General features: G+C 41.5%; 2 protein-coding genes across 2 annotated transcripts; both read right to left on the bottom strand.

The window, feature by feature from the left end:
* Positions 1-766: 766 nt before the first annotated feature.
* Positions 767-3,234, bottom strand: LOC124276956 (mediator of RNA polymerase II transcription subunit 15-like). Its single transcript, XM_046712614.1, has 4 exons — positions 3,207-3,234; positions 2,569-2,639; positions 2,177-2,209; positions 767-1,666 (listed from the first exon to the last, which is right to left on the bottom strand). The coding sequence occupies exons 2-4, from the start codon at positions 2,633-2,635 to the stop codon at positions 1,002-1,004; spliced, it is 765 nt and encodes a 254-aa protein (XP_046568570.1). The 5' UTR covers positions 2,636-2,639; positions 3,207-3,234; the 3' UTR covers positions 767-1,001.
* A 12,980-nt stretch (positions 3,235-16,214) lies between these two features.
* On the bottom strand, positions 16,215-18,751 carry LOC124276955 (transcription factor SPT20 homolog). Its single transcript, XM_046712613.1, has 4 exons — positions 18,712-18,751; positions 18,046-18,116; positions 17,659-17,691; positions 16,215-17,114 (listed from the first exon to the last, which is right to left on the bottom strand). Exons 2-4 carry the CDS (start codon positions 18,110-18,112, stop codon positions 16,450-16,452), a joined length of 765 nt encoding a protein of 254 aa, XP_046568569.1. The 5' UTR covers positions 18,113-18,116; positions 18,712-18,751; the 3' UTR covers positions 16,215-16,449.
* Positions 18,752-21,139: the final 2,388 nt, after the last annotated feature.

The following is a 21,139-nucleotide window of genomic DNA, read 5'->3' as shown; positions in this document are numbered from 1 at the left end:
CTGTCCCAAACATGATTCTGTGTATGGTGATGTTTCATCCACATATTTAAACAAAGCTGCCAGGATATTGAAATCCAGAACGGGCATTGCATTGTAAGAAAGTCTTGTTTCCTGCATGAGAACTCATCCTATAAATCACTGCTTGTAACTGAGAAATATCTGTCTGTGTTAGCTGTAATAGTGATCTCCTCACCTCTTTATGTTAATTCTGCTGTTTAGCTCATAAACGGAATGTACAGAAATTATAATCTTTCTGAAACGGACACCAATATAATTTCTTATTATCCGAGTACTTGGTACATTTTGAGAGAAATGATAACCCCAAATTATTACGTGTGTCAGCCCCTTGTGCATGTGAACACCATTATATATTAGCTGTGTAAACTATGTACCATGTTTCCTTTATTTATGAGTAAACGTCTTCTACTTCTTATACACACGCTATTGTGGAATCGTGATATGGTGTTTGTTGTTCCTGTTGGTTGGTTTTATAATTTTAGGGCGACGTGGGCCAATAAGAGGCCTATTTGCGCCCATTTGTTTTTCCTGTTATTCACTGGTGTTGTGTCCCTCTGATTAAGGTCTAATTACTAACGAGCTGACGTTTTCGATCAGAGTATGGAGTCATAACTACACAATGATATCCTCATACTTCCCCCAAGGCGTTGGTCAACGCGGTGAGCAACTTAGAAAATAACGTGAAATATGTTGCATTAAATAAATATTGCCACATTGACAATGAAATCAGTGAAAATAGGAACAGAGACATGTTTAAGAGGGATTTTATTTATTAAAAAAGAGAAAATTCTATCAAAATGATGTAAAGTTGTGATGGACAAAAAAGAAGCGGTGTTTATAGACCATGAAACACGTCTATGTACATGGGATGCATTGCAGTGAGAATCTAAAATAGTTGTATGATCTGTGATATGCCTGTCCAGCAGGCAACAAAAAGTCGGATCATGTAAATCTATCACAATGTGAAAATGTCTGCACAAGCTTTATGCTTGGAAAACGCCACCATCAATTGAGTGCAACTTTCCATATATGTCCCTTACTTCTGCATCACTACCATCAGCAGATATCACATATCCTCCCGGGAAGAGGCCTTTTGGGGGGACAAAGTCTCCTCTCCTGTATTTGGGCTTCATCATGTCTACCCTTCTCATGAATTGTTGAAAGTATTGTAAAAACATTGGGTCAGTGAACATGTTTGAGTACCCCATAAACTGCTGCATTGGATCGACAGTCTTTGGAGTATTAACAGTTGGAGCTGGGACGGGGACCTGTTGTGTCTGACCATTGTTTGTTTGACCTTGCTGACCTTGACCTGCATTTTGTGTTGGTGTCTGTCCCTGAACTTGTCCTTGATTCTTTGTATGTTGGGTCAGTGGCGGGTTTTGAGGTTTCGTCTGGGTTGGAAGAGGCTCAGGTTGAGGTTGACCTTGATTTTGGGCTGATTGAGGAGTTACTTCGGCTTGTGGAATTTGACCCGTTCCTAGTTGTTGCTGCTGCTGCTGTTGTTGTTGTTGTTGCTGTTGTTGCTGCTGCTGTTGTTGTTGCTGTTGACTATTAACCTGACCAGACCCTTTCATCATCACTGGATTCTTCAAGAGTGCCATAAGCGCTCGGATATCGAGATGGTTGTTGCCTGGCGGGAATAAATCTGAAAGAACCACAAAGAAGGTTTTACAGCGACACAATACTCAGCATTCTGTATGCTGATGTTCTTTTAATATCGTATTGTCACTGTATACTTTACTACATTAACGGTTTTCCCGACGTTAGATGCAGGCTGAAGGGTAATATGTCGAAGTAATCATGTACATCTCTAGTGACCGCCTCTGAAGGTAGACTAGACTGCCCGACAAGTACTAGGGCTAACAAGTACTAGGGCTAAAAAAGTACCGTTCGACTGTGTCAGTATTCTGTGTCCGAATGAGGCATCCCAAGGGCTCGCTGTCGTAAACCGGCATAGAGTAGACGAGTACTGAAATGCCCTAGTCATTTACACATAATCACGTGGTTGCACGTCGTAACATGAGTGAGTTAATCTTGAACACGAAATTACATCACACTTTACCCACCTATATTATTTGTAAAGACAAGCCACACCAACGAGTACACTCTCATGACAGAATATACATTTTATGTCTTGACCATGTACAAAACGTACCTGGTGGTGGCTGGTTTACAAAACGCCTGGAACCTGCAAATAGAACAGGAATGAATACATCTCAGGAAATAGAACCTCTTTTATGAATGTATTATAAGTCAACGCCGATTATCAGCCAAATCAGAATCCATTAGGCGCAAAAGGCAAAACAGTTGTGGAAGTAACATTAATGGACTACTGAAATTCAGTGATGACACACAGGTGTTCCCGTAAACGGGGATATTATGTTACATGGGGATAATGTATGATGTTTCTTTCGCGGCATTAAACACATACACAACAACCCTACATAAATACAAGGTATTTTGCATCTACGATGTCAGAATACCATTAGGTTTTGTTTTAACATTAATTCACGCAACAGATAACAGACACAACTTGGTAACACTTACGGATATTTCTTCCTTGACTTGCACAGCATGTTGCCAAAAGAACTACGAGAATTTGAAGAGTATTCATTTTGCTGGAAGAAAATGATTGATTTTTACAAACAAACAAATTTGTTATGTAAATCCATCATACGTGTGGGGTGTTTCATCAACTAGGATCGCAGTCTATGTTGTAAAGAAAGGTATGGAATGTGATTTTACGTAGAACTTTTACGAGTTGATATGGTGTACTCTTGGTTATTAAGTCTTCGATTACACACTGACACGAACTGGAGACTTTTTAACACCCTCCGTTCCAGTAAAACAAATATAAGTGGAATTTTAACATTAATAACAAACCTTAATAAAAGAAACAGATGCAAGAAACTTTGGGGTGGCTTTCTGTTAATACTCAAATGTTCATTGTGTCTGCAACTGAGGGACAAACTTTCTCAGTATTACTATATTTCTTGCGAACATTCATACGAAATGTTACATGCTCAGATACATTCCTTGATCCGTGTTCCTAGCTAGCATGAACGTATTTTCACTTGTGACACTTGAAATGGAAATAATTGTCGGTTTAATTTTAAGGATATTCTACAAAACATGTGATATTAGCATGGATATGTATTATGAAAAGCCAACGAAAATGTACTTACATGTGAGTCTGCAGAAATGCTGCCGCAATACGAAGGCAAATACTGGTGGACTGAAGATAGGATCGCTCGTATCCCCTTTTATACCAACATATCGGTAAGTGACGACGTAAAACTCTGCGCAAAACACGTCACTGCCACAATTTATGCACTGTTAATGTGATTCAGACACCGCTGTACCATACTTGACCTCACGAAAAGACATCTTCTCGCCTACGCTCACCACATTCTGTCAGATTGATGCTGGTAAACAATTTATCACCAGCGGCCTAAAAGCTCTGGAGTAACGTCACAACCCTGTCTAAGACCAGTGTTCTCCATATTAATACACTGTGTGCATATGTGCGACAATTTTATTTAATTCGATTATGCTAAAGGGGAAAATGTTTACATACCAACTTTTGTATCCATAAATGTCACTGGATCGTTTGGTCCAGATCCGATTATTTACACACCGCCTTCATATAAAGTGCGGCGTTAGACAGACAAACATTATGTGTATCACTTCTAATTTCCATTCAAACGCTTTCATAATTTTGATGGCCATTTCCGTTTAAAAGTGTATTCTGAGAGCAGAGTTTATTTCCTTTGTTTGATGATAGATCAGATACCATTACCAAATCTTCAGAATATAACATATTAACTTCTGTATCCCCCCGCCCTTTAACCCCCCACCCTTCTCACGGGAACGTTTGGTCCAGAGTGCGGCGTTAGACAACATTCAGTAAAATACCTGTGCAATGTTGTTTACAATGCCAATTTTTTAATGCAAAAACTAACATGATTGTTTTGTGCTTTCCATCACTTTCACTGTTTAACTGTTGACAAGATAATTAGGAATTGACACTTGGCCTTGAAGAGATGTGGTGTCACTTCGCAAATTCAGTAATCGTGTTTCTCCACCATTGGCGTTGATGCAGGTTTGACAACGACACTAAGCGATTTAAGAAAGCTTGGAGAATGTTGTTCCATGATATTGGGCTTGACGCACCATTTCAGCCCAAGCGTACCCAAAAGGGGACAGCTCCGGAGAAACATTTGGCCAGGAGTGTACCGCAATGTTCTGCTGTCTCAGGAAATCTGTGAACGTAGCGACATGGGGACGGGGATATCTTATGAAGATATCGCAGACCTGTCGGATTGCTATTGAACATGACAAGTTTCGTCCGACCTTGAGATGTGATGACTCCCCATTCCATAACGCTGTCAACGTTGAATAATGCACAAGTCAGCATACCGTTCATCTCGCCGTCTGTACACCCTTGCCCTGCCATCTGAGCTATCCAGATGAAAGCGCAACTCGTCAGTGAACAAAACACCATCCCAATCTGGTCTCCTGTAAAATAGATGATGTCTGCACCAGGCACGACGTGTCTGTCTGTGGCGTTGGAGCAAAATTGAATTGCAAGCCGTCGGGGCCCGATGTTGTGCTCCCTCAGTCGGTTCCGTACAGTTCTGGAACTGATTGGTCGTATTCCAGGTATGTTCCGAGCAGACAATCTGGCAGTCTGGACTCGATTCCATATATGGGTCAGCCGAATGTTGTTGTCTTGCTGACGTGACGTCACGCGTCGCGTGGATGGCCGGTCTGAGGCAAATCTCTCGTGTTCCCCATTATGTTGAAAACGTTTCCATAAAGACGTGTTTCGATGGACACCAAAATGTCTGGCCACTTCATTTTAGGCCATTCGAGTCTCCAGTAAACCCAAGGAACAGAGACGCTGATTTTCTGTAAACCGTAGCAAGGTTGAAATTAACGCGGTACCCATAACATTCAGAGGCAAGAGAATAATTAACCGCTCTTCAAATTTCAATATCAGGTGTGTGAACTTCAGGTGTCAAAAACCATACAAAAAGTAAGTAAGTTCATTGTGCACAAAGTGCACGTGCTACGGGCGATACGTGATAACAAAGTGCTTGCTGCATGTTTATTTAGGGTTATTTAAATTACTTTTCAAATAATTTTTATTTTATGTAGTTTTATGTTATGCACAGTTACTTTTGCTTTCCTGTGCGGAATGCTAACTGGCCAGTTGGCCTCAGCCAGCAAAGCTGAAATGTTTAGTTATTGTAGTTAATAACAACTTAAATACATGTATGTTCTGGTCTATTTGTAGTGGTTTTCTGGAAGTGTATGAGTAAAGAAGCAAACTCTCATTCCTCTTGTTTAAACAATTGTTTGCACCTGACATAGCTGGCCTACTTTATCTTAAACGTTTAGATAAGATGTCAGTTGCTCACTATTTCTCGGTTATGTATTTACACATCCACAAAGGAAATACGTGCGTGTTGTTAGATTGTCTACAGCAATCAAGGAATGTGTCTACGCAGCACTTCGTAACAAGAAAAAGCGAAGCGGCCATGTCCGCTGAATATGCTAGTACGGTCATTTACCGTCGTTATCAAAGTTAGTATGTAACTTAAAACAAGGAATGAACTGAAACCAGTATTATTGGTATTGGAATAAGCATGTGTTGAATTAACGTTTTGGCACAATTGTTATATTGTACACATATTGTGTTTGTTATTTCAATGACGACAAGTGTTCTTGGATATTTATTTTGGATAGAGTCTCGATACTATAGAAGCATGCTGGAGACAAAGTTAACATATTCTTTACATCAACGAATGATGATCCTTCAATATGCGTAGAAGAAACTTTCATCAATGATACTTAAAATTTCATATATGAAGTGTCGTTACCCTGGCCGTGATTTGGCCTTGTGGAGTTTCTCAGTGGGATAAATACTAAGCAGCAAAAGAAACGTCAGTTTGGAATTTAATGTATATTGTATTGATTGTATATTTTGACAACATCTCCAACTTTACTTGAGCAAAGACATTCCTTCCAAAACGTTTCATGCAACTCATGCTGCGCGGGCTGTTCACAAGGACCAGCCCTTTAAAATGCGCCCCCACAAACCTGGTTGAAACAACGTCAGCAGGATGCCGCGACTCATGATAGCCGAGAGGAACCAGGCGCTAGGAAGACTTGAAGCTGGCCACACTGCACAAGCCGTTGCCAATCACTTCAAGGTCAACGTTCGGACCATCTACAGGCTGCAGCAACGTTTCCGGGCCACCAGCACGACAAATGATCGCCCCCGTACTGGCGGACCAAGGGTGACCACAAGACGACAAGACTGCCATGCTGTGCGACAGCATGTACAGAATCCCTTCATGCAGGCATCCGAAACAGCACGCCAAACAGTGGGAACACACGGAAGACCAATCAGTACTGATACAGTACGCCGACGTCTTAACAGCGGGGACCTCCAATGCCGTAGACCTTACCGTGGACCTATCCTCACTCCTCGTCATCGGTGTGAACGTCTACAGTTTGCCTTACAACACCAAAACTGGCGATACAGGCAATAGAGAACTGTTCTGTTCACAGATGAGAGTCGGTACTGCGTATCAACTGCAGATGGCAGAACAATAATATGGCGTCGACGTGGCCAGCGTTACTCGGACCAAAGAGGCTCATGGGAAGGTGCAAGTATCATGGTATGGGGTGGAATAGGCCTGAACCAGAGAGTGGGTTCTGTGGTGTTCCAGAACCCTTGGTCCAGGGAGAGGAGGTGGCATCACAGCAGTGCGTTACATCGACCAAGCTCTCAGACCCTACGTCATACCACATTTCGCACGTCACCGGAACAACATTTTCAAGCATGATAAGGCCTCAGACCACAATTATTTTCCTTCTTTGCTATCTACAGTGACATGCCAGTGCACCATAATTAATATCGGTCGTAGGCTGTTCTCCTGTTGCATGCTCACCAACCTGCCACTTGTCACTTAATCGGCAAAATATGAGCCTGGATCGACCATGTCGATTTTGCTGTATCCACTGTAAACAATGGTCACCGGAAGTTACGAGCCGAAACACACCAGACAGCCTTGAACTTGGGGTCAAATCAAGGAAGGCTGGTGTCAATACCATGAGTAGATTGTGGACCCAAAAAAATTTTGCAATAAAGTACAATGTCTTACCTTTCATTTAAGCTATCACAAGTCACCCTGAAAAAATCAGCACAAGCAGAACAGCCCATTTAAACAAGGCACTATATTCTCATATTTTACTTCCGGTCATGGTAAAAGTTAAGGGGGTAACTGTGGTCTGAGGCCTATCAGGACACCAAAAGTCTGCAAATTAAATATAACTTAATCAATACTAAGCCCAGACACAATGTAAGGCTCACAGAAAATTTGAAAGCCCTAACTCATACACAACTTGACTTATACTGCTTTTACTCCATGCTGTATCTCTGGCATTTGAGTGTTAATTTTGGGCATGAATTAATTTCAAACACAATTCTAATTTGTCTATAACTCCATAACCAGGTGGAAATTGACAAAAACATCAAGTGTTCCTCTTTGTTATTGCATGTGCTATCAAAGGACAATGGTTTCAGTCCATTAAAGCATTTTTTTCATTTTTTCTCTATTTTTATATACATACATGCATTTTATACTAAAATAATTCCATTAAAGTTCATATTTTTCAACAAAAATGAAAATTGAAACTGTTAAATTTGTATTCATTAGAAAGCCCTATCTTTCCTCGTTAAATTGATTGGCTGCACAAGTAGCTGAGTACAGCCAATCAAGTGCAGCGAAGTCACCAAGCATGTCCACTCTCACCTGACACCTGGCCAATACGCGACAAAGTGTCAGTAGGTGTGTATGGCTCAACTGCGATTTACACCAGTGGCGCAAGACATGTGTATGTCTTGAGTTTCCAATACATTTTCTAATACATATACCTGCTTGTCAGTGCCAGTGACAACACACAGAGATGGGATATATAAGTACATGCTGTGCTCAGAGCTCATTAGTTCTATTCGACACAATCACGATGAAAGGCGACCGCAAGAGAATCAAGTCACAGTTCAGCAAAGGCCATACTCCCTGGAACAAAGGTCTCACCCTTGAATCGGAAGAGTCGGAAAGTGCCGCTCCACCCCAGATACCCAGGACAGTCACTAGGTTGAGTGCAGAAGACTTCTCCCCTGGTCACCAAGTCAAGGCTGGATGGCACTGGGCTGTCAACACCTGACTGCGATGGCATCTCTACTTCAGTGAGGCTGCTGCGTCCCACTTCAACGAGCAAGCATGACCTGAAACAAGAGTCAAGCAAAGATGACTTGGAGGGTATGCGACTAGTCGACAATGAAAAGGTGGCCGAAGCATGGAACACAGCTCTGCGACTGCATTGGTCAACATCCAGTGACTGTGACGACCCTCAGCTGCAGATAGCCAAGGAGAGAAAATGGGGAGCATGCTGGAAAATAACACTGAAATGTGTCACATGTGACTTTGTAGCACCTGAAATGAAGTTATACAAAGAAATCGAGACGGGTAAACCTGGGCCAAACCCAGCAGCACCCAACGTGGGACTTGCCTTGGGTCTACAGGACACACCTATAGGAAATACGAGAGCGAGGTTACTGATGGCCAACATGGACATTCCACCCCCATGCAGGAGCAGTATGCAGAGGACCTCCAACAAGGTGGCTAAGGCTGTAACTGAACTTAACACTAAGGATATGGCAGAAAAGGTGGAGTTAGTGAAGGAAGTTAATCGAAAGAGGGGTACTGAGCCGTGTGAGATGAACATTGCTATGGATGGCCGATACAACTCGACAACAATAGCAAGCAGGAAGAAGCCAGGGCAGAATGCATCACAAGCAATCGGCATCGCCTGCGAAACTGTTACTGACAAGAAGTTCATCGTCAGTGCGTCATTCCAGAATAAGCTCTGCTGGACTGGTGCCTGGCTGAAAGGAAAAGGCATGGATGTGAAATGTCCAGGGGGGGCACCCAGACTGTACTGCGAACATGTCGGCCTTCACTCCATTCTCTGAGTTCAAAATGGGAGAGGACATTGGTAATCAGCTCGCACTACAGGGTGTACTCATAAAGTATGCCACAACCGATGGGGATTCGAAGTCTGCAGATGGAGTAGACAAAGCTCTCAAAGTGTTGGACCCAATGTGGAAGGTGCAAAGGCTAGCTGACCCAACCCACTTGGCTCAAGGACAGTTCCGACAATGTTACAGAGCTGATTTTAACCCAGATATGTTCCCCGGCACTACTCGTACACATAAAATGGAAGCAAAGAAGGTGCTGAGCCAGGATGTCAAAGCACGGTGCAGCCTGATACTAAAAGAACTCATGAAAGATCATGCAGGTGACATGAAAACACTTCGTAGTATCTTACCAAGAGTGCTCGAAGCAACCCTCAAGTGCTACAGCGGCGACTGCTCCAGGTGTGCCCGGTACTCAGTTGTGTGTAGAGGAGGTGTAACAAACAGCTGGTGGCAGCGATCCATGTTCCTCGGCTGCAACAGTATCACTCATTTCAATATGGATGACAATGATAAACACTTGCTTAATGAAATTCTCAAAATGAAGTTAAGTGTAGAAGTGGTGGAACAAATGAAACTGTACACAGACACACAGAAATGTGAAGCTGCCAATCGATCACTGAGTATTTCTTTGCCAAAGAATGTAAACTTTTCAAGGAACATGATTGGGAGGGCTTCTTCCACAATTCACAGGCTCAACAATGGCCCTGGGACATCAGCAATCGACAAGTGCGACCATTCTGGGGTGAAACTTTCAAGCCGAGCTGTGCGGTCACTTGAACAAATGGACAAGGAGGCTACCTATCACAAAGACTATCAGAAAAGCCCCAGTGTTGTGAAAAGGAAACTTACACAGCATGGAAGCAAGATCTGTGAACATTTGAAGTCTAAACAGACTGACAAGCAGAGTGGGGACTACAGAAAGGGTCAGTTAGACCCTGTACCGTGTTTCAGCAAAAACCATGAACATTCTTATTCAAAATATTGAAAATGTGCAGTGATGCTGCAGAACTGTATGTGCTAATTACTTCCTAAAGACAGATACTGTGTAACTTTAAGTTTAAATACATCATAATGTCTCTAAAGCTATGTGTTGTGAATAAATGCTATGTCACAACTAACTGTGACTGTGGTGAAAATCAGGAAATATGAATAAAATTTTACTATATTATTTGATATAGTATTTTTCATATACTTTGCCTTTGTTTTTCTGTTCTCCTATGACTTCAATGCCAAAAGGCAATCTGGGAAAGGTGCATGGCCTTTACACACACCCCTGTTTACACAGGCCACTCTGTCTGCATTTATGCTGTGTGGTTCAGCAGACAGGTGTTCGACATAGGTGCATTTACTGTTGTGGCACAAATGGCTGATGTCGTAATCACCTATGTCGAAGTTTTCCCTGTGTACTATAAAACTCAGCCTGTGAGCATGAGTAGTACGCCACTGGTAGGCTATGGGGCAAAAATACCGCAACACACCCCATACCCACTGTGCTTGCATGCTCCAGTCCACATATGACATATGCCATTTTCCACACTGAGGACTGAATTCTTCACAAACTTGGCTCTATATCTTTGGAAAAAGGCTTGAATATTAGCCATTTTAGGTATCACATGCATCTATAAGGCACGTGCGGTGTAGTGATACATACATTCACCATAATTGAACCAATATGTCTAAATATGATGCGTCCGCTCACTCACTAAAACAATATGCAATCAGAAAACTGAAATAAATTCATAAAAAATGTAAAAAAAAATATTTTCAGTTGAAAACACATGTATACATATTTCAAATGCTCCTGGCAGTAAATATGCAAAGTTTCAAGTGAATATTTTGAAAAATAACAGACATATAGCAAATTAAACACTTGCACTACCTTCACCATATCAGGACACCAAAAAAGTCTGCAAATTAAATAAAACTTAATCAATACTAAGCCCAGACACTATGTAAGGCTCACAGAAAATTTGAAAGCCCTAACTCATACACAACTTGACTTATACTGCTTTTACTCCATGCTGTATCTCTGGCATTTGAGTGTTAATTTTGGGCATGAATTAATTTCAAACACAATTCTAATTTGTCTATAACTCCATAACCAGGTGGAAATTGACAAAAACATCAAGTGTTCCTCTTTTGTTATTGCATGTGCTATCAAAGGACAATGATTTCAGTCCATTAAAGCATTTTTTTTCATTTTTTTCTCTATTTTTATATACATACATGCATTTTATACTAAAATAATTCCATTAAAGTTCATATTTTTCAACAAAAATGAAAATTGAAACTGTTAAATTTGTATTCATTAGAAAGCCCTATCTTTCCTCGTTAAATTGATTGGCTGCACAAGTAGCTGAGTACAGCCAATCAAGTGCAGCGAGTCACCAAGCATGTCCACTCTCACCTGACACCTGGCCAATACGCGACAAAGTGTCAGTAGGTGTGTATGGCTCAACTGCGATTTACACCAGTGGCGCAAGACATGTGTATGTCTTGAGTTTCCAATACATTTTCTAATACATATACCTGCTTGTCAGTGCCAGTGACAACACACAGAGATGGGATATATAAGTACATGCTGTGCTCAGAGCTCATTAGTTCTATTCGACACAATCACGATGAAAGGCGACCGCAAGAGAATCAAGTCACAGTTCAGCAAAGGCCATACTCCCTGGAACAAAGGTCTCACCCTTGAATCGGAAGAGTCGGAAAGTGCCTCTCCACCCCAGATACCCAGGACAGTCACTAGGTTGAGTGCAGAAGACTTCTCCCTGGTCACCAAGTCAAGGCTGGATGGCACTGGGCTGTCAACACCTGACTGCGATGGCATCTCTACTTCAGTGAGGCTGCTGCGTCCCACTTCAACGAGCAAGCATGACCTGAAACAAGAGTCAAGCAAAGATGACTTGGAGGGTATGCGACTAGTCGACAATGAAAAGGTGGCCGAAGCATGGAACACAGCTCTGCGACTGCATCGGTCAACATCCAGTGACTGTGACGACCCTCAGCTGCAGATAGCCAAGGAGAGAAAATGGGGAGCATGCTGGAAAATAACACTGAAATGTGTCACATGTGACTTTGTAGCACCTGAAATGAAGTTATACAAAGAAATCGAGACGGGTAAACCTGGGCCAAACCCAGCAGCACCCAACGTGGGACTTGCCTTGGGTCTACAGGACACACCTATAGGAAATACGAGAGCGAGGTTACTGATGGCCAACATGGACATTCCACCCCCCATGCAGGAGCAGTATGCAGAGGACCTCCAACAAGGTGGCTAAGGCTGTAACTGAACTTAACACTAAGGATATGGCAGAAAAGGTGGAGTTAGTGAAGGAAGTTAATCGAAAGAGGGGTACTGAGCCGTGTGAGATGAACATTGCTATGGATGGCCGATACAACTCGACAACAATAGCAAGCAGGAAGAAGCCAGGGCAGAATGCATCACAAGCAATCGGCATCGCCTGCGAAACTGTTACTGACAAGAAGTTCATCGTCAGTGCGTCATTCCAGAATAAGCTCTGCTGGACTGGTGCCTGGCTGAAAGGAAAAGGCATGGATGTGAAATGTCCAGGGGGGGCACCCAGACTGTACTGCGAACATGTCGGCCTTCACTCCATTCTCTGAGTTCAAAATGGGAGAGGACATTGGTAATCAGCTCGCACTACAGGGTGTACTCATAAAGTATGCCACAACCGATGGGGATTCGAAGTCTGCAGATGGAGTAGACAAAGCTCTCAAAGTGTTGGACCCAATGTGGAAGGTGCAAAGGCTAGCTGACCCAACCCACTTGGCTCAAGGACAGTTCCGACAATGTTACAGAGCTGATTTTAACCCAGATATGTTCCCCGGCACTACTCGTACACATAAAATGGAAGCAAAGAAGGTGCTGAGCCAGGATGTCAAAGCACGGTGCAGCCTGATACTAAAAGAACTCATGAAAGATCATGCAGGTGACATGAAAACACTTCGTAGTATCTTACCAAGAGTGCTCGAAGCAACCCTCAAGTGCTACAGCGGCGACTGCTCCAGGTGTGCCCGGTACTCAGTTGTGTGTAGAGGAGGTGTAACAAACAGCTGGTGGCAGCGATCCATGTTCCTCGGCTGCAACAGTATCACTCATTTCAATATGGATGACAATGATAAACACTTGCTTAATGAAATTCTCAAAATGAAGTTAAGTGTAGAAGTGGTGGAACAAATGAAACTGTACACAGACACACAGAAATGTGAAGCTGCCAATCGATCACTGAGTATTTCTTTGCCAAAGAATGTAAACTTTTCAAGGAACATGATTGGGAGGGCTTCTTCCACAATTCACAGGCTCAACAATGGCCCTGGGACATCAGCAATCGACAAGTGCGACCATTCTGGGGTGAAACTTTCAAGCCGAGCTGTGCGGTCACTTGAACAAATGGACAAGGAGGCTACCTATCACAAAGACTATCAGAAAAGCCCCAGTGTTGTGAAAAGGAAACTTACACAGCATGGAAGCAAGATCTGTGAACATTTGAAGTCTAAACAGACTGACAAGCAGAGTGGGGACTACAGAAAGGGTCAGTTAGACCCTGTACCGTGTTTCAGCAAAAAACCATGAACATTCTTATTCAAAATATTGAAAATGTGCAGTGATGCTGCAGAACTGTATGTGCTAATTACTTCCTAAAGACAGATACTGTGTAACTTTAAGTTTAAATACATCATAATGTCTCTAAAGCTATGTGTTGTGAATAAATGCTATGTCACAACTAACTGTGACTGTGGTGAAAATCAGGAAATATGAATAAAATTTTACTATATTATTTGATATAGTATTTTTCATATACTTTGCCTTTGTTTTTCTGTTCTCCTATGACTTCAATGCCAAAAGGCAATCTGGGAAAGGTGCATGGCCTTTACACACACCCCTGTTTACACAGGCCACTCTGTCTGCATTTATGCTGTATGGTTCAGCAGACAGGTGTTCGACATAGGTGCATTTACTGTTGTGGCACAAATGGCTGATGTCGTAATCACCTATGTCGAAGTTTTCCCTGTGTACTATAAAACTCAGCCTGTGAGCATGAGTAGTACGCCACTGGTAGGCTATGGGGCAAAAATACCGCAACACCCCATACCCACTGTGCTTGCATGCTCCAGTCCACATATGACATATGCCATTTTCCACACTGAGGACTGAATTCTTCACAAACTTGGCTCTATATCTTTGGAAAAAGGCTTGAATATTAGCCATTTTAGGTATCACATGCATCTATAAGGCACGTGCGGTGTAGTGATACATACATTCACCATAATTGAACCAATATGTCTAAATATGATGCGTCCGCTCACTCACTAAAACAATATGCAATCAGAAAACTGAAATAAATTCATAAAAATGTAAAAAAAATATTTTCAGTTGAAAACACATGTATACATATTTCAAATGCTCCTGGCAGTAAATATGCAAAGTTTCAAGTGAATATTTTGAAAAATAACAGACATATAGCAAATTAAACACTTGCACTACCTTCACCATATCAGGCCTCAGACCACAATTATTTTCCTTCTTTGCTATCTACAGTGACATGCCAGTGCACCATAATTAATATCGGTCGTAGGCTGTTCTCCTGTTGCATGCTCACCAACCTGCCACTTGTCACTTAATCGGCAAAATATGAGCCTGGATCGACCATGTCGATTTTGCTGTATCCACTGTAAACAATGGTCACCGGAAGTTACGAGCCGAAACACACCAGACAGCCTTGAACTTGGGGTCAAATCAAGGAAGGCTGGTGTCAATACCATGAGTAGATTGTGGACCCAAAAATTTTGCAATAAAGTACAATGTCTTACCTTTCATTTAAGCTATCACAAGTCACCCTGAAAAATCAGCACAAGCAGAACAGCCCATTTAAACAAGGCACTATATTCTCATATTTTACTTCCGGGTCATGGTAAAAGTTAAGGGGGTAACTGTGGTCTGAGGCCAGGCCGAACACAGACGATTTATTGCGTCAGGCCTTTCACAGAGTGTGGTTCCAGGTGCCAATGGCCTTCATCAATCGATTGGTGCACCCCATGCATAGACGCTGTGCTGCAGTTATTGCCGCTCGTGATGGTCACACTAGATACTGAAGTCAAGAGTCTGAATGGACTGCAAACGTTCACGTAATGTCTTGAAATACTGCTGAGTTGTTCACTGATGTGTCAAGATATTGTACATAAAAAATGGTTTTGATCCGCTTATTGTGTCCATTTCTGTAATGATTTGATTACAGTGCCTATCAAATTTTGAATTCGTACTGACTTTTTTTTTGCTGCTGAGTATAGTATATGCCATCATGTACTAGATTTATTTATTCATTTATTTATTTATTTATGTATTTATTGAAATGTACAGTAGCATATTGGTGTATTTTAATTTGACCTTTCTATATTAACACATCTTTATGAAATCATTTCAAATTTAACTATCACCGTTAAAAAAAAGTCATGTATATTCCGTTAACAAAATTCAAACACATCTGAATGAAAAGTTACCTTACTTCCGATAGTACCTCAGTAAACATACTAAATTTGAAAGTAGAAAGTCAATATTTATTAAACTGTAGGCTACATACAACAGACCAGGAACTATTGTCGATTTTACCAAAAACATTTTGGTTTTGATATTCTCCTAAATAGATCATAACATATCGAATGTACACTAAAAGTAATCTTTCTGAAACGGCAACCAATATAATTTCGCTTTACTTGGTCCATTTTGAGAGAAAACTTAATCCCAAACATTTCGTTAGGAATTATGTGTCAGCTTCTGGTGTATGTAACGCCACTATATATTAGCTGTTGAAACTATGTACCATGTTGCCTTTATTCAAGAATAAACGTCGTCCACTTCTTATGCACATGATATTGTGGAATCCTCAAATGGGTGTTTGTTGTGGGTGTTATTCATTGGACTTGGGTCCTTCTGATGAATGCAGTTTTCTATCAGAGTATAGAGACTGAACGCTGCATCATAACTATACAATAATATCCTCATACTTCCCCAAAGGCGTTGGCCAACGCGGTGAGCAAATTAGAAAATGACATGAAAAAGGTAAGTACATGAAATAAATATTGCAATATTGACAATGAAAGAATAAACACGAATATGTTTAGTAGAGATTTTATTTATCAAAAAAGAACAAAATTCTATCAAAATGATGTAAAGTTGTGATGGACAAAGATGAAGCGGTGTTTATAGACCATGAAACACGTCCATGTACATGGGATGCATTGCAGTGAGAATCTAAAGTAGTTGTATGATCTGTGATATGCCTGTCCAGCAGGCTACAAAAAGTCGGATCATGTAATTCTATCACAATGTGAAAATGTCTGCACAAGCTTTATGCTTGGAAAATGCCACCATCAATTGAGTGCAACTTTCCATATATGTCCCTCACTTCTGCATCACTACCATCAGCAGATATCACATATCCTCCCGGGAAGAGGCCTTTTGGGGGGATAAAGTCTCCTCTCCTGTATTTGGGCTTCATCCTGTCTACCCTTCTCATGAATTGTTGAAAGTATTGTAAAAACATTGGGTCGGTGAACATGTTTGAGTACCCCATACGCTGCTGCATTGGATCGACAGTCTTTGGCGTATTGGCAGTTGGAGCTGGAAAGGGGGCCTGTTGTGTCTGACCATTGTTTGTTTGACCTTGCTGACCTTGACCTGCATTTTGTGTTGGTGTCTGTCCCTGAACTTGTCCTTGATTCTTTGTATGTTGGGTCAGTGGCGGGTTTTGAGGTTTCGTCTGGTTAGGAAGAGGCTCAGGTTGAGGTTGACCTTGATTTTGGGCTGATTGAGGAGTTACTTCGGCTTGTGGAATTTGACCCGTTCCTAGTTGTTGTTGCTGCTGCTGTTGTTGTTGTTGTTGCTGTTGTTGCTGCTGCTGTTGTTGTTGCTGTTGACTATTAACCTGACCAGACCCTTTCATCATCACTGGATTCTTCAAGAGTGCCATAAGCGCTCGGATATCGAGATGGTTGTTGCCTGGCGGGAATAAACCTGGAAGAACCACAAAGAAGGTTTTACAGCGACACAATACTCAGCATTCTGTATGCCTATGTTCTTTTAATATCGTATTGTCACTGTATAATTTATTACATTTCCAGTTTTCCCGGCGTTATATGCAGGCTGAAGGGTAATATGTCGAAGTAATCACGTACATCTCTAGTGACCGCCTCTAAAGGTAGACTAGACTGTCCGACAAGTACTAGGGCTAAGAAGCATTAGGGCTAAACAAAAGTACCATTGGACTGTGTCAGTATTCTGTGTCCGAATGAGGTATCCCAAGGGGTCGCTGTCGTAAACCGGCATAGAGTAGACGAGTACAGAAATGCCCTAGTCATGTACACATAATCACGTGGTTGCACGTCGTAACATGAGTGAGTTAATCTTGAACACGAAGTTACATCACACTTTACCCACCTATATTATTTGTAAAGACAAGCCACACCAACGAGTACACTCGCTCGATTATCGATACGCAATTTTCCTTATTCTCATGACAGAATATACATTTGATATCTTGACCATGTATAAAACGTACCTGGTGGTGGCTGGTTTACAAAACGCCTGGAACCTGCAAATAGAACAGGAATAAAATCATCTCAGGAAATAGAACCTCTTTTATGAATGTATTATAAGTCAACGCCGATTATCAGCCAAATCAAAATCCATTAGGCGCAAAAGGCAAAACAGTTGTGGAAGTAACATTAATGGACTACTGAAATTCAGTGATGACACACAGGTGTTCCCGTAAACGGGGATATTAAGTTACATGGGGATAATGTATGATGTTTCTTTCGCGGCATTAAACACATACACAACAACCCTACATAAATACAAGGTATTTTACATGTACGATGTCAGAATAATACCATTTGGTTTTGTTTTAACATTATTTCGCGCAATTTGTCAACTTGGTAACACTTACGGATATTTCTTCCTTGACTTGCACAGCATGTTGCCATAAGAACTACGAGAATTTGAAGAGTATTCATTTTGCTGGAAGAAAATGATTGATTTTTACAAACAAACACATTTGTTAATGTAAATCCATCATACGTGTGGGGTGTTTCATCAACTAGGATCGCAGTCTATGTTGTAAAGAAAGGTATGGAATGTGATTTTACTTAGAACTTTTATCAGGGCAGATCAATTCGTTTTAATGTGCAGTTCATATAGTCATCTCTTGGTTATTAAGTCTTCGATTATACACTGACACGAACTGGAGACTTTTTAACACCCTCCGTTCCAGGAAAACAAATATAAGTGGAATTTTAACATTAATAACAAACCTTAATAAAGGAAACCGATGCAAGAAACTTTGGGGTGGCCTTCTTTTAATACTCAAATGTTCATTGTGTCTGCAATTGAGGGGCAAACTTTCTCAGCATTACTATATTTCTTGCGAACTTTCATACGAAATGTTACATGCTCAGATACATTCCTTGATCCGTGTTCCTAGCTAGCATGAAAGTATTTTCACTTGTGACACTTGAAATGGAAATACTTGTCGGTTTAATTTTAAGGATATTCTACAAAACAGGTGATATTAGCATGGAGATGTATTATGAAAAGCCAACGAAAATGTGCTTACATGTGAGTCTGCAGAAATGCTGCCGCAATACGAAGGCAAATACTGGTGGACTGAAGATAGTATCGCTCGTATCCCTTTTTTATACAAAAATATCGGTAAGTGACGACGTAAAACTCTGCGCAAAACACGTCACTGCCACAATTTATGCACTGTTAATGTGATTCAGACACCGCTGTACCATACTTGACCTCACGAAAAGACATCTTCTCGCCTACGCTCACCACATTCTGTCAGATTGATGCTGGTAAACAGTTTATCACCAACGGCCTAAAAGCTCTGGGGTAACGTCACAACCCTGTCTAAGACCAGTGTCCTCCATATTAATACACTGTGTGCATATGTGCGACAATTTTATTTAATTCGATTATGCTAAAGGGGAAAATGTATACATACCAACTTTTGTATCCATAAACGTCACTGGATCGTTTGGTCCAGACCCGATTATTTACACACCACCATCATATAGAGTGCGGCGTTAAACAGACAAACATTATGTGTATCACTTCTAATTGCCATTCAAACACTTTCATAATTTTGATCGCCATTTCCGTTTAAAAGTGTATTCTGAGAGCAGAGTTCATTTCCTTTGCTTGATGATAGATCAGATACCATTACCAAATCTTCAGAATATAACATTTCATCTTCGGCATATAACATATTAACTTCTATATCCCCCCGCCCTTTATCCCTCACCCTTCTCATGGGAACGTTTGGTCCAGAGTGCGGCGTTAGACAACATTCAGTCAAATACATGTGCAATGTTGTATGCAATGCCAATTTTTTAATGCAAAAATTAACATGATTGTTTTGTTATTTCCATCACTTTCACTGTTTAACTGTTGACAAGATAATTGACACTTGGCCTTGAAGAGATGTGGTGTCACTTTGCAAATTCAGTATCGTGTGTGTCCACCATTGGCGTTGATGCAGGCTTGACAACAACAACTCATAGACGACACTAAGAGATTTAAGAAAGCTTGGATAATGTTGGTCCATGGTTTTGGGCTTGCAAGAACGTCGCACAATTTCAGCCCAAGCGTACCCTAAAGGGGACAGCTCCGGAGAAACAGTTGGCCAGGAGTGTACCGCAATGTTCTGCTGTCTCAGGAAATATGTCACAGTAGCGACATGGGGACGGGCATTATCTTATCAAGATATCGCAGACCTGTCGGATTGCCATTAAAAATGACAAGCTCCGTCCGACCTTGAGATGTGATGACTCCCCATTCCATAACGCTGTCAACGTGGAACAATGCACAAGTCAGCATACCGTTCATTTCGCCGTCTGTACACCCTTGCCCTGCCATCTGAGCTATCCAGATGAAAGCGCAACTCGTCAGTTAACAAGGCACCATCCCAATCTTGTCTCCTGTCACGTAGATGATGTCTGCAACAGGCAAGACATGTCTGTCTGTGGCGTTGGAGCAAAATTGAATTGCAAGCCGTCGGGGCCCGATGTTGTGCTCCCTCAGTCGGTTCCGTACAGTTCTGGAACTGATTGGTCGTATTCCAGGAATGGTCGGAGCAGACAAACTGGCAGTCTTGATTCGATTCCATATATGGGTCAGCCGAATGTGGTTGTCTTGCTGACGTGACGTCACGCGTCGCGTGGACGGCCGGTCCGAGGCAAATCTCTCGTGTTCCCATTATGTTGAAAACGTTTCCATAGAGACGTGTTTCGATGGACACCAAAATGTCTGGCCACTTCATTTTAGGCCATTCCAGTCTCCAGTATACACACGGAACAGAGATGCTGATTTTCTGTAAGCCGTAGCATGACGTAAGCGCAGTTTAGGTTGAAATTAACGCATTATCCATGACATTCAGAGGCAAGAGAATAATTAACCGTTCTTCAAATTTCAATATCAGGTGTGTGAACTTCAGGTGTCAAAAACCATACAAAAAGTAAGTAAGTTCATTGTGCACAAAGTGCACGTGCTACGGGCGATAAGTGATAACAAAGTGCTTGCTGCATGTTTATTTAGGGTTATTTTAAATACTTTTCAAATAACTTTTTATTTTATGTAGTTTTATGTTATGCAGAGTTACTTTTGCTTTCCTGTGCGGAATGCTAACTGGCCAGTTGACCTCAGCCAGCAAGCTGAGTTGGTTAGTTATTCTAGTTAATAACAACTTAAATACATGTATGTTCTGGTCTATTTGTAGTGGTTTTCTGGAAGTGTATGAGTAAAGAAGCAAACTCTCATTCCTCTTGTTTAAACAATTGTTTGCACCTGACATAGTTGGTCTACTTTATCTTAAACGTTTAGAGAAGATGTTAGTTGCCCACTATTTGTCGGTTATGTATATACACATCCACAAAGGAAATGCGTGCGTGTTGTTAGATGGTTTACCGCAATCATGGGATGTGTCTACGCAGCTCATCCTAACAAGAAAAAGCAAAGCGGCCATGTCCACTGAATATGCT

Source organism: Haliotis rubra, unplaced genomic scaffold (assembly GCF_003918875.1).
Source record: "Haliotis rubra isolate DU_JTF1 unplaced genomic scaffold, ASM391887v1 Scf216, whole genome shotgun sequence".
Classification (NCBI taxonomy): domain Eukaryota; kingdom Metazoa; phylum Mollusca; class Gastropoda; order Lepetellida; family Haliotidae; genus Haliotis; species Haliotis rubra.
Note: the sequence above shows the minus strand (reverse complement) of the source record. Positions and strands in the feature narration are given on the sequence as shown.

Coding starts and splice junctions, on each gene's coding strand:
- LOC124276955 (XM_046712613.1), bottom strand. CDS start 18,112: ATGAATACTCTTCAAATTCTCGTAGTTCTTATGGCAACATGCTGTGCA. Junction 17,692..18,045: donor AAGTCAAGGAAGAAATATCC/GTAAGTGTTACC, acceptor TTCTATTTGCAG/GTTCCAGGCGTTTTGTAAAC. Junction 17,115..17,658: donor TGTAAACCAGCCACCACCAG/GTACGTTTTATA, acceptor TGGTTCTTCCAG/GTTTATTCCCGCCAGGCAAC.
- LOC124276956 (XM_046712614.1), bottom strand. CDS start 2,635: ATGAATACTCTTCAAATTCTCGTAGTTCTTTTGGCAACATGCTGTGCA. Junction 2,210..2,568: donor AAGTCAAGGAAGAAATATCC/GTAAGTGTTACC, acceptor TTCTATTTGCAG/GTTCCAGGCGTTTTGTAAAC. Junction 1,667..2,176: donor TGTAAACCAGCCACCACCAG/GTACGTTTTGTA, acceptor TGGTTCTTTCAG/ATTTATTCCCGCCAGGCAAC.